Genomic DNA, 13,706 nt, shown 5'->3' on the forward strand with positions numbered 1-13,706 from the left:
TGATAAGGAAGCTGTGTTTCTGTAAGAAGCCGACTTCCAGGAGCAATCAGTCAGCAACGGTCTAGGGTCCATTGGTATTCGTTTGTTCGATAAGCCAGTAAAAACCGTAGACTTCTCTAAATGCATTTTTAATTAATAGATTATCTAACGCACTTAATAAATAAGCAAGTTCAATATAATTACATCTGTTATATTAGATTTAATAGATTCCCTACGCCCTCTAAATTCCAATTCTTGCTACGATAACATCTACTAATTTAAATATAATATGTCTATTAGCAGTAAGTATCTTGTTATAATTTTCAATATTTATTTTATATTGTGTGCTAATGTTAAATTCTATTCTGTTTTGATTTCCAAATTGCTTCTATTTTACGAAAGAATCGATGCGAGATTTACGATTTTCGACTCTTTACTCAAATTATTTAAATCGTCAAAGCCATTCTTATTCCGCACACTTATTTTATTTGAAAGTAGTAGGTCAGGCCAACAAAACAATTTTTGCATTTTTATGCATCCACAAAGCCATTTTACGTCCATATAAAGCCATAAAAAATAACATAAAATGTTCTTTACTTTTTAAATATTAGAACAATCCGTTTAGTTAAAATTGCTCCCTACCAGTGGCTCATGGATGGAATCAGAGACGGTCTTGGTAGGTGTGCTCTCTCATTCATTAAATATAGTTGTAAATGATGCTACCAAAGTAACAGTTAATTTTTTTAACATTGTACACGGTTTTTCTACATCCCCTTAAAGATGGGACATAAGAAATTGTAATATCACTGGTTTAACATTAAAATTCATAAGAAATATAAGATGGGAGAGCAGAATAAAAATATCAAATATTTTAATGGATTTTTTAAAACTCATGTCAACTATACAGAACTATCATAGAAACATACCAGTAAATTCTTATCGGTTGGGTTAAGTTATAAATTTACTCATGATTCACATAATTGGATGAGGGCGGCCAAATATCTAGCAGGCAGGTTGCTAACAGCCCAGAACCGGTCCTGGATAGAATCATTGAAAGCGTTATATGTATGTAGCTTTCACCAGCTAAATCGGGTGAAGTTGGTGCTCTGTAAAGTGCATGCTCGAATCAGTTTAATCTGGCTATTTCGAAGCTGATAATAAAGCGCTTCCATTCCATCACTAATATTCAAATATACAGTAGCAATCTTATCGTTTTTTTCACATGTAGTATAGAAATTTGTAATAAGATACATAATGAGGTTATAATAAAATATTAATTTTAATTATATGAAAGTAATCGCACAATATGTATTTCTTTTTTAGAAAATACAAGGGAAGTGATGATGGCACACCACTGGCTTTCTGTAATACAATTCGTTTGAGACTGCATATTATTCAATACTAAAAGACTTACTATGACACCTTGTGAACATGCAGCCCCAGTTTATTACTTCCAAACATTTTCAGTCATGTTAAATGACCTTTCTCAAGAAAAAGAAAAAACAAAATAAAACCAAGAGGTTAAAAAACAGTGTAAAAATCGAACGCTTAGTACAAATGCAAAAAAATGAACAGTCTTTTTAAATATTTTTGCAAAAATATTTGAAACAACGGAAGGAAATGACTGAAACAAAGATTTTTTCTTGGTTAAAAGTCAAACTTATATTTATTGTATTACTCTTGTATTTTATTTTTCTTAAGAAAGGTCATTTAACATGACCGAAAACATTTGGAAGTAATAAACTGGGGCTGCACATTCACAAGGTGTCATAGTAAGTCTTTCTGTAATACTAAACGATATGGCACTTGCACACAAACATGTGTTTATTCTATATTTTAAAAAATTGTTAAGAATACTGTAACTTATTCTATTTTCTTTTGGTAAGAATATGTAATGTATTGATATATCAAGAACTAATGCTCGCTCAGGGTCTAGACACTTGTTGTTTTACCTGGCTCCTGTGTTAGTGCACAAGTTAAAAAGTTGTAAGCCTAATATTAGGCCTAACATTCACATGTTCTTTGTTTTCTTTTTGTTCTTGCAATGTGTTAGGCTTAGCTATGTTGTGAATAACAGACCCTATATAGGCAAACTACATCAAAGCTGTTGGTGTGGTATATTTGCCGAGGATTCCTTTTTTCCTAGAAGCCCTATTTTCCTATTTGCTAGAAGCCCTATTTTCACCATTACAAAGTTGGTAACATAATTCAAGATTTATGTAAAACACCTGGTATAGATGGAATATTGGTGAAGCTGACCCAGAAAATTTGGTGGCGGGCCAAAGGAGCCCTCCTTGTCATCTTCAACAACTGCCTAAAGCCTGGAAAATAGCTAAAAATATCCTAGTGCCAAAGACAGGTGAAAGTGAAGTTCTGTCCTATTTTACTCATACAGACATTTGGTAAGATCCTTGAGAAGTTAATTACTTCCAGGTTTGATTCTTAGTTGCTGTGTGGCACAAGGAGACCACACAACAACTAAGTGAACTGCAATTCAGGTTTTAACATCAAATATCCACTAGTGAAGCCATCTATATGGCTGTCAGCAAGATACAAACCTTTCTTGAGAACAACTTTGTTCTAGGGATTAGCCTTGATATATCCAAGGCTTTTGATACTGTGTGGTGACCCCTGATTATGCATAGATTAAGATCCATCAACTGCCCAGCCAACCTTTACCACCTTCTTGCAGATTTCATGAAGGACAGAATGACCATACTCAAATATGGGGAAATCACCTATCAGAAAAGTGTCCTGTGCAGCTGTCCTTTCTAAACTGCAACTTTAGTCAAACAAATACCATTGCCTATGCTGAAGTTGTTCTGATGCTGGTTTAAGGCAGAATGAGAGTGGAACTTGAGAAGAAGGATACCAACATAATGGAAAAAATCTATGAATGAGGAATCCAGCATAAATTATAATTAAACCATAACAAGATCAAGTAATACTGTACTTTTTATTACCCTATTAAATAAGTACAGTACAGTAATACACGAACTTACGCGATAGGTGGGATTGAGTGATAATCGCATAAGTCGGGGTATAATTTCACAATTTATGTAAAATCCAAGTCAGATGTAAGCAAGCTAATAAATGTTCTCGTTAATCTTATCTTGTCTTTTGATTCATTCACAGTTACAAGAAATCACCAAATAAGAGTCTCTTAAGTCTCCGTAGATATAACAAACACAGAAATAAATTGTAGCTATGTGTCGATTCCATGTGACACGTCCGAACATGTAAGCTGAACAATAGTGTGGGGGGAGTGAGTAGTCAAGAGTTGTGTGGCACTCAAACTAAAGACGAATCGATGAGATTTGAAAATCGCATAACTCCAGGTTCACGTAAGTTGAAGTATTAGTGTATATTAAGAGAAGCCATTTGGGGAATATTATTTCATACATGAACTAACATTCATGTATGAAACTTTTTTTTAAATATGGAGTGCTTTCATTATTAGTAGTCAAAAATCAGTGTCTCAATTTAGCACCCTCTATTGTGGGTAGAATGACTGATGCAGGATAATATTTTTCTTTTAGTTAAAATACAGAACTGAATTGAGGGAAAACAAACTATGAAGGAACAAAGAATATGGGAAAAATGAACATTACCTATATGGGTCCTTATTTGGGACTGCAGAAAACAACTGATAGATGTGGGAAAACAATTGATGCAGGAACAAAGGATTGAGGTTTCACTATATTAACCGTATAACTTGATTTGAATTTGTATTTTAAAACTATTAAGTACAACTTAACTCACAACTTTAACCATTATTGACTTATACAGATTACACAGATCAGAAACACCAATTATGATATATATTCTAAAACAAGCTGCTAGAAATTTTTTAGTCTTTTAGAGTCTGTTGTGATATGTAATTATACTAGATTTTCAACAATTAATGTACTATTAGTAATACAAGTACATAATCAAAAATGCAATAAAATTTCACTACTTGGATTATATAGGTATTACATATTTTATCCAAATTAGTTAATTTATGAATTATAAAATATTCAAATACAGTTGTATTTCATTCAAAAATTGGCAGTAAGCTCTAGAATAGGAGCCCATTCTAAACAAAAAAGTGCAATGAAACAAGACCCAATATGTTCATGGTAATAGATGATGATTTCTCCATGAAAGGCATGGAAATTTCTACTAATAAAAACATCAGCTAAAATAAGTTTCTCATCACAGTCTTCTACTACTTATACAATAATATAAGACAATTTAAGAATTAAGATTTAAGATATAATTGAATAAGTTGTACTAAAAATATGCAAAAGGTAAATGTTCAAATTATTTGAAAAAATTTTTTAAAATTAATTTTAAAATATTTTATGCACTTTTTATACTTAAAATATATATTATTTATAATATTTAACAAATATATTATACAAATAATTTCATTTTGAATAAATAAAACAGTTATTCAAAACACTGAAACATAGCTATCACACAACTACATTATTATTATTATATATGTGGGTAATTGGTTAATGAACAGTTTGGACTATGAACAAATCAAATAACGAAAACTTTCGTGAAAGATTTTTTATGTTCAAACAATGAACACCTCACAAAATAAATACAAGAAGAAGCAACATAAAATAATGAATACCGATTGGTCTTCCCTTGTCTTCAGGCAACAATTCAAAACTTTTTGGAGTGCAGGAAACGTCAACATCGATGCTCAACCCAGTATATACTGATCAGATAGTATTCCTCCAAATTTTGAAACTCTCCCTTGTAATTCCAGCCTTTTATTTTTCTGACAGAAACAATTGTATTATAGTATTCGCAAAACTGTCGGGCAAACACTCGTTAAGTTTTGTGTTGGTTTTTATTTTCGAAAGATAAGAGTATAATAGCAAAAGTAGAGAGTCGGCAGATGTCTGATGTTGGGGCTCATTTGAGGCACCAACTAGAAGTAATAAAACTATAAAATGGTTTAAGAGACCAGCACTTTCCTTCAGCCATCTAGTTAATAAAAACCTCTCATCCAGCCCAAAAAAGCATCAACAGAGACTCTCTCAATAACAACAGGCATAAAACTATAATTAGCCCCACAAATCTTAGAACATTTAGAGTTAACTGGCCTGGATTATACTATAATCCAGGCCGGTTAATTAAAAACAAACCTGATTAACTCGGCCTGGAACTGCATCCATCTTAACACGTAAACCAGCACAAGCCCAAGAATGAATGACATCAGAAAACATGATCAAAATCCGGGTAAGAACACCCCAAGGTAAGACCATACAATTATCCACATCCAATAAACGAAAGCCCCCTCCTCTAAAGGCAACATAAAAGAATCAAACTCAATATCAATAAAATCAGAATATTCATATTGCCAATACCACTGGCAGTATGGCTTGAACAGGTCTACAGTAGGCTGCAGTTCAATCTTATCTAAGAAAGATACTGTATTATCAAGAAGAATCAAGCAGCTTAAGGAGTAACAAAAATCACATTTGAGAAATAAAGAACATTGAAGGGCTCATAATGGAACCTAAAACTGATCTGACAACAGAAGAATGTCAAGAACTCTCAAATGAATAACACCAAGAAACTCTGGGAGATATGTTTTCTTCTGAAAAAGAGTATTAATGCCAATATCTGCTATTTAAGATCTTTTGAAGAAGTGGGAGGATGTCAGACCAACCAACAGTCTTAGAATAGCATCCAAATGAGGTTGAGATTAATACGCTTGGGGATCTCTATAATTACAATGCTATTAATTACTTCTGAAAAATCCTGAAGAAGAGAAAAAAAGCAATCGCCGTTACAGATTCTTTAACCCCCACAAATGGAAAAACATGACTAATAAAAATGCAAGACTGTGTATACAGTATATGTATTTTTAATAAAAATGCATGTATACAGTATATGTATTTTTATTATTACATATAAATAAATCTAGTAAGAAAGTATATATATTTTATTTTTGGGGTCTCCAGAACGAATTAATCAAATTCCCATAAAAATCTATGGTAAATCGATAATCAGTTAATGAACAATTCGGATAGCGAACAGAGTCTTGGAAAGGATTATGTTTGTTAACCAATCACCACTGTATATTCCAGCTGAAAATAATATTAAATACTTTAAAATCACTGTAATAGTGAATAAATGTAAAAACTAGTTTTGGAATAATATCTATGCACAAGTAAAAAGTTTCAAATTTGAATTATTTTCATTTATCTCTATTATTACTATTATTATAATAGTTAAATGTAATTATGATCAACTGTAATATAATTTTAAAATACAATATAAGTCAATGTATTAATGCCAAAATATATTAACACCTTTCTTTAAAATTATTGAACACTGTCAAAAAATAAATGCATTGTATATTGTATATCTAGTCAAAATAACTAGAAAATTTGAATAGAAATACAATGTAATTTTAAAAAATTATAATTTAATTTAAATTTTTTAAAAATTAAACATTACTTTTATTCTTAAATCATTTTTTGAAAAAATTAAAAATATTTGCATCACATTAAAGATACTAACTTTATTAATAAAACTTAATTTTTTTTTTAATAAACTTTCTTCCTTTATTACTAAATTTGATATTTCATAGCTAACATTTTGAAATATTAAACTAACACAATAATCTCTTAGAAATATGTGATATAATCTCTTGAGCCTTCTTACCTATTTTATCTGAGTATTATTATAAAAAAAATTTTTGTTAATGCAAACTATAATCTTTTCTACTTGATTCTCTAAACAAAATATTAAACCAAGTTGCAACAGATAATCACAAGTATTTAAAACTAAATAGTATATTTATCATTTTATAAAATTTAAACTCTAATTTTGCATTTTTGAACATATACAACTCTCTTTAATATTAAAGAAAATAATTTATTTAGAATTAAAGAAAATTATTTTTGAACTCTCATTTTTAAAACAAACAAAAAAATTTTACATAAATTAGAAGGCAATTTTATTAGAAAATGACTAAAATAATTTTTTCATACTGTTATTAGCAATTATCATGGTCTTATAATAGATTTATGTTCACAAATGCCATAATTAAATTTTATTTTAAAACGGAAACTTATAAATAAAACAAATTTTTGTTAGTATGTTTGTGTCACCATTTTACCCATATGGGGCCTTTATAGATATGTTTATGTTTTGATTTGCAGTGCTGTTGAATTTTGTCTTCTTTTCCTCTCAACTATTTTTGGAAAATTTATCTTTCTTTTTATTTACTTATACTGTATACACTTTCCTACAAACACATTCCATTATATTGTATAAAAAAATTTGTGAAATTCCAATTTTGCAAATTTTCTTTAATTTCTTTCAAATGACCAAAATTTCTTTCTTTCTTTCATAAAAGTTTATTTTAGCAAGCAAATCTTTGACATCACTGTTTACAGATCAATTTGACACCAAAAATACCAATTGCACATTCACTTATCCCATCTTGGACACAATAATTAAATTGTTTTATTAATTCACTAAGAATGTGATCTAAATGATGTGCAACTGGCTAAAATCAGCTATGGCAATGTTGAAGTTTAGTTACTGTCCTATCATCTAAATACTGGTAATTTACTCTTGCTTCTGACAAAACTTAATAATGCATGAATATTTTTAAAGTATTTAAAAACAATATTATTTTCCATACACTTTTGATTATTGTCTCTTGTAATATATTGCTTGATCGTTTTGTTACATATTGCTCTACTATGTAATTATTTTCTGTATCACTTGAGAGGAATTTTTTAACTTGAGCTATCATATCTTACAGAAATATTAACAAAAATCTATACAATGGTATATAAATAAACCAAGATTGATTTCATTAAGAGACGATCAAAGAAAAATAACAAAATTTGTTGACATGATGTATATCTGTATAATCACTAGCTAATAAATGCATGCATGGTTTTCAACCTATCTGATATTTTCTTAAGATAATTCAATATTACCAGGTATGTCATCTAGAAGTACAAAAATGCATACATTGACTATTCAAATGCAAATTGGTTATAGTGTCACTATTTAAACTATGGTATCTGCACTAATTAATAATAATTATATTTCAAATTTATTGCAATCTCAAATGTAATCATTTTAAGCTATTAATAGTTCTTCACTACACAAATCATGTGGATTATTAGGTATTGTATACAATGCTTATATATATATATATGAAGCATGCAATGCCATAATGTTGTAAATGCTAAAAAAGAAACTTTTCAGAAGAGGTAAAAAACACTTTTTCTAATGAATGCATTCATTTCAATTTTACAATAAAATGGTAAAAAAGTCACTAGGTCAGAAATTCTCTGGAATATCAAAATGATGTAAATATAAGCCGTAACATTTTAGCACCAAAAGTCACGTGGCTTAAACTCTAGCAGTTTAAACATAATATTTTCACATAAATTAATCTTCAAAATACAACCACTTACAGTGCCAATATCACCACAATAGTCTTTCGCTACAGAAAAAATGGCATTTACAACATTATGGCATTGCATGCTTCATATATACAGTTGTCCCTTGATAATCCGACAGGTATGGGACCAAAGGTGTGTCAGATTACCAAAAATAATTACATATTTCGCATTGTTTTGCTAGCAATAACTTACAATATTCTCTACTCCAACTGTTCGAACAGAACTGCTCACATAAAACACACGAAATGTGTGTCATCGTGTAAAAATTGGATGGGGAGATTCACATCACGACATGCTTCTGTGCAAGCAGAACGTAACGGGGACGGGTACCTTGACGGGAGGTGCGTCGGACTACTGAGCATGTCGGATTAAAAAACGTCTGACTATAGAGGGACAACTGTATTTATTTTCATGGGAAAAATAAACAACATATCTGAAAAGCATTTAATAAAAATAAAAATCATCAGTGAACTGAGTGGTTACTGAGATATAAATTCTTGTTTTTCATTATTTCTTATTAAAATAATTCAACACTTGAGCCTTTCATATTTTAGATAATAGTTATATCTAAGCTAATATTTATCTTAAAATGTATCAAAGATTTTATCTGCCGATTATTCATTTTTCTGGAATGATCTTTAACAATTTTAACGTTTCAATGCTTAACAAACAAGACAATGGAATGGAATTACAATTTCGGAAATATATATATAATTATTGGGCGTAAATGGGAAATATGCAATTACAACACTGTAAAACGATCAGTCCACCTGAAAATTATATTAGCTTATAATCACAAAGTAAATTTGTTACCATTAATAAATTATATAAATTCTTAACGTCTAAAATCCAATTAAACCAAGAGAATTAAGGAAGCTCCTTTCTGGTCTTGGACTCTTTTGGTTACGAATCTCAAGTTGTGTGTGTCCTGATAGCTCCACCTCTTGTTCCTCCTTTCTTAAGGTTTCCTACGGAAGTTCTAGACAAAACTGATCAAGGCAATTATAGATAACAAATAATTCAAAAAACCTTCAAATTCTCTAAAATTTCCGAAGATGATTTGGTTGCTACGCAACGGACCTGTCAATCATCAAGCTGTCGTCGTTCATCCAAGGGATTAAATGCCTCCCTTGGTCTATATAAAGTGCTTTTTCATCGTCACGAAACAGTTTACAACTATATCCAAAGACCAACAGTTCTTCTTCTTCTTCATTCTTACTTCTTTCATCAAAATTCTTCGCCCAGTAATTCTCTACAGTCGCCATCTTTGTGACGTTTCGATCCTAAATCCGGCCTTGATAATAGTGTTGCCACCTTTAACATAAATTGATCAGTTTTTCTAATATTATTATAAAAATAATGATTAATGCTTGTGTAAATAATTTTTACATTATTAATTTATAAATTAATGTAAATAATTTTATTACATATAAATTAAATAAGATTTATATAATTTATGTATATATAACGGGAAAAATCCGAAATTGGCCAAAGGCTGGATGCACGATGAGGCAATAAAAACGTCTTTAATTAAACAAAGCGTTTAAGAAAGATAAAATAGTGTAGCGCACATTGAATAAGTCAAAATATTAAGTTAAGCAAAACGTTTTAATATAAGCTTCTTGTCTCAATTAATATTGATAAAGGTATACCTTTATCAAAACGTTTTAACTTCAAGCAAATTTATTTTGTTCGATAGCAAGCAAAGCGTCTTTCTACCGAGCAAGCAAAGCGTCTTTCTACCGAGCAAGCAAAGCGTCTTTCTACTAGGGACAAGTGTTGACCGAAATTTCGATTGTCTTGTTAACAAGGCTGAATGGCCGAACGATTAAATTAGTAGTCTACCTCTCTGGAGGACCCGGAATCCAATCCGGACGGGTCGAAAAAACTCAGCAATTTTTCGGGGGGGGGGGTTCGTCCAGATATGTCGAGCCCCGTTCTTCACCAGCCGGCCGCCCATTATAGGCCTGGCCGAACCCATAATGGGCTTCATAAAAAGAGGCCCGTGGGCACTAAACCCTCTTAGTGCCGACAGGGCGGAAAGAGGTTTAAAAAAGAAAAAATCCGTTGCAGTAATGTTATAGATTGTCGCAGTAATTAAATGAATATAAACATGGTAAACTTGCAGTTCTTTCGCTGTTAAAATTGTGTAAATTTGTAAAAATATTTGCAAGAACTTTGTTTCATCGTAATTTCACAATTTCTACGAAATTCCCGGACAAAATTAATAGTTTTCACCCGGACAGTGAGTCAATTCCCGGACTGTCCGGGTGAAAACCGGACGGGTGGTAACACTACTCTCTGGTAAACATTAATTCTAAATTATGCCGCTACGGCGAACAGAATTTGACTGGTAGGTGGCGCTGTTTGTATTTTCTGATTGCACGTGATGATTTTGAGTGTGTTAAATGTATGCTTATATTCTAAGTTTTAAGTGAAATACATAGAAATTACTTATTATGCAGTTTTTTACGTAAGATTATCATAAAATTTTGAAATATGTCGGAATATTCAGAACCGCTGGTAGGGATTCGTCCTTCGAAACTATTTCTCGAGAAATTGCAAAATTATGAAAATAATAAACATGACGAATTAAATGCGGATATGAGAAATATTTTGGAGAACCAAGATCGACTTATATCTTTTAAAACGATACATCGAATTTGTGATACTTTAAGTGGTATGTTGCAATAAATATCCTATTGATTGATGTTTATGATGAATTTACAATTTCTATTCCTTGTTTGACTTGTCTTAGCTATTACAGTACAATAAATTTTACAGATTTTAACTGGTCAGCAGCGTGTTCTGTTGCCAAGCATTGACTGAATTATACACCATCATTTTATGTCTTGATGTAATAATACAATTATTAAACAAAATCAATTGATATCCAAACAAAACATTTGAGATATAAAAAACATTTTGCCAAGTACAAACTTATGACAATTTAGATGACAATCAAAATTTTTCTTAGGAGTTTTTCTTTGATGAAGAAAAGCTTGGTGCTTGGAAGCAGTACCCACAAGATTTTTACCTGTATTATTATTTTCTACATTTTGCCCAAAACACCAAGCTTATCTTTACCAAAGAAAAACACCTAAGAAAAATTTTGATTGTCATCTAAATTGTCTTAAATTTTTACTTGATGAAATTTTTTACATCTCAGATTTTTTGTTTGGATAATTACAATTCTTAGAATACAGTCGAGTCCACGTAAGTCATCGTACGTGTAACTAGACACTGTTGGATAAGTAGTCAGTTTTCTGTGGTCCCAGCTGATTTACACAGGAATTAATGTAAAAACTCTGGTTTATTCGACACTGTTTAACTCGTCACCACTGGATAAATTGACATACTTTTTCTAAACCACACTTGTTGACTCCCACACAGTCCTGAAAAAAATGAGTTTACACCACACAGCTTAATGTCGCAGCAGAATCCGATTTTGCATTTTCTTGCCTTTCATTCATGTACTATTTGCAGCAAGTGTTTCACATTTCTGTTAGAAATGCGTATCCGAAACCTAACAACACTTATGCTGAAGGAAAAATACGAACTTGTATCTGAATTTGAATGTAATAAAATTTTGCAAGCCGAATTTGCAAAACAAGAAAACCTTCCAAGAACAACATTGGTGGGAATTCTGAAGAAAAAAGAGGAAATTAAGAAACTTTTTCTTGGATCTTCGTTGTGGCTGTCTCGAAAATGCCAGAGAGAAAGTTGCCGTACAAAGATGTCAAAGATGCTCTGATACATTGGCTAATGCAAATTCATTCATCGAATCTTCCTGTTTCGGGGCCAATACTGAAACAAAAAGGGATGGAAATCGCTGAGGTACTTGGAGTAGAAACCACCTTTAGTGCCAGTGATGGATGGTCAGAGCACTAGTGTATTTTCCTAATTATAGTTTTGTGGTTTTTTTCAACTTTGTTTTAGTTGTCATATTGGTTAACTCGACACATTTCCACTTCCCCTTGGGGCATTGACTTATCAGACTAGACTATTTTAAAGTATAAAGTTACAAATATAAACATCTATAAAGCTGATTTTAGATTAAAGACAGATGATTGCCAGATTATATCAAGCTGCTATTAATGATTAAATGTTTAGTAATTTAACAATTCTTTTCTTCCATAACCTTCTNTGAAATTAGTTATTTACTTTAAATAATTATTTTCAGAATCCAGAATTAGAAGCTCGCATTCAAAAATTGAAAGCAGAACAGGAAGAAAGAGAATATCATGAAATGACAAAAAATGTATCAATGTCCTCATTTAAAAAAAGTTCATCATTCCAGTCTGAAAGTAATGATTTTGATTGATTTGATTTTAATTGTAATTAATTTAGTTCAAATGCATTTTCAATGCTTTAGATAAAATTTTATTGAAAGGTACAGTTAATGTATTCCAAAAATAACATTGTGTTAAATAACAGAAATAAGTAAAATTATATTTTTTCATCTTTATATCTTTATAAACAAGTTGTAAAATAATATATTTGAATAAATATTAATTGAAAATTTCAGAATTTTATTTACAATTAAAGTAGATGATTTTATTAAATAATTTATTTCTCAAAATATATTATGGTTTATACAAAAATACTCATTAATGAGAATCTATACCAGTTATAAATAAGGCTGCCAACATTGAACCAAAGGTGAGCTGAAGAAAAATAAGTAGATTGAAGCATAAAGTTAAACTTCAGTAAAAATATAATTTTAAATGCTGAAAATAGTATTCAAAATAAAAATAAATTATGAAAAATTAAAATCTTTTTTTAACATAAAAAACAAATACAAATATTAATTTAACATATTTTTTTATGGCTTTTTTTCCTATCATATACAGTAGATCCCCCTATAAAACCGTTTCCTATAGTTATGATTCCTATAAAAATTGTGGCATTATCCGTAAACAACGGTAAAAATAACTCCTATAATACGTAAAACGTCATCGGGCAGCCGAACTACTTACCCGCCGTCCGTAGCGCCACGCTACGGACGTTTAGGCGAATAAATTGAGTTTAGTATCGTCTGTTCATATAATTATATATTAACTTAATTTATTGTAACTTTATTATAATTAAATATATATTTTTCGCCGTCTAGCGTCACGCTACGGCGAGTTAGGCGACCTATCGTCTGTTTAGTACTGTAATTTTATACATTTCTTGTGAAAGAAACATTTCTTATTTAACGGCCATAAAAATTATTTATATTAATGATGTCTCCAAAGGTCAACGAAGTTTTCGCAGAAAAATAATATCAGAAATCGCGGCCGC

General features: G+C 30.6%; 2 protein-coding genes across 2 annotated transcripts in view; one reads left to right on the top strand and one right to left on the bottom strand.

Annotated features, from left to right (window-relative positions):
* LOC111639426 (splicing factor, suppressor of white-apricot homolog) overlaps positions 1–9,719 on the bottom strand; it is an 88,760-nt gene extending 79,041 nt beyond the window's left edge. The window contains exon 1 of the mRNA XM_023385316.1: positions 9,501–9,719. Coding sequence (XP_023241084.1) covers positions 9,501–9,685 — 185 coding nt within the window. The 5' untranslated portion in view covers positions 9,686–9,719. The remainder of the gene's footprint in view (positions 1–9,500) is intronic.
* Positions 9,720–12,128: 2,409 nt separating this feature from the next.
* The window catches only part of LOC111639427 (transmembrane protein 199-like), a 7,571-nt gene continuing 5,993 nt past the window's right edge, over positions 12,129–13,706 (top strand). Inside the window, exons 1-2 of the mRNA XM_023385317.1 lie at positions 12,129–12,257; positions 12,604–12,727. Of these exons, the coding sequence (XP_023241085.1) occupies positions 12,129–12,257; positions 12,604–12,727 (253 nt within the window). The remainder of the gene's footprint in view (positions 12,258–12,603; positions 12,728–13,706) is intronic.

The sequence above is a fragment of the Centruroides sculpturatus genome, unplaced genomic scaffold, assembly GCF_000671375.1.
Source record: "Centruroides sculpturatus isolate CEXI.00-Female unplaced genomic scaffold, Cexi_2.0 scaffold1232, whole genome shotgun sequence".
Taxonomy (NCBI): Eukaryota; Metazoa; Arthropoda; class Arachnida; order Scorpiones; family Buthidae; genus Centruroides; species Centruroides sculpturatus.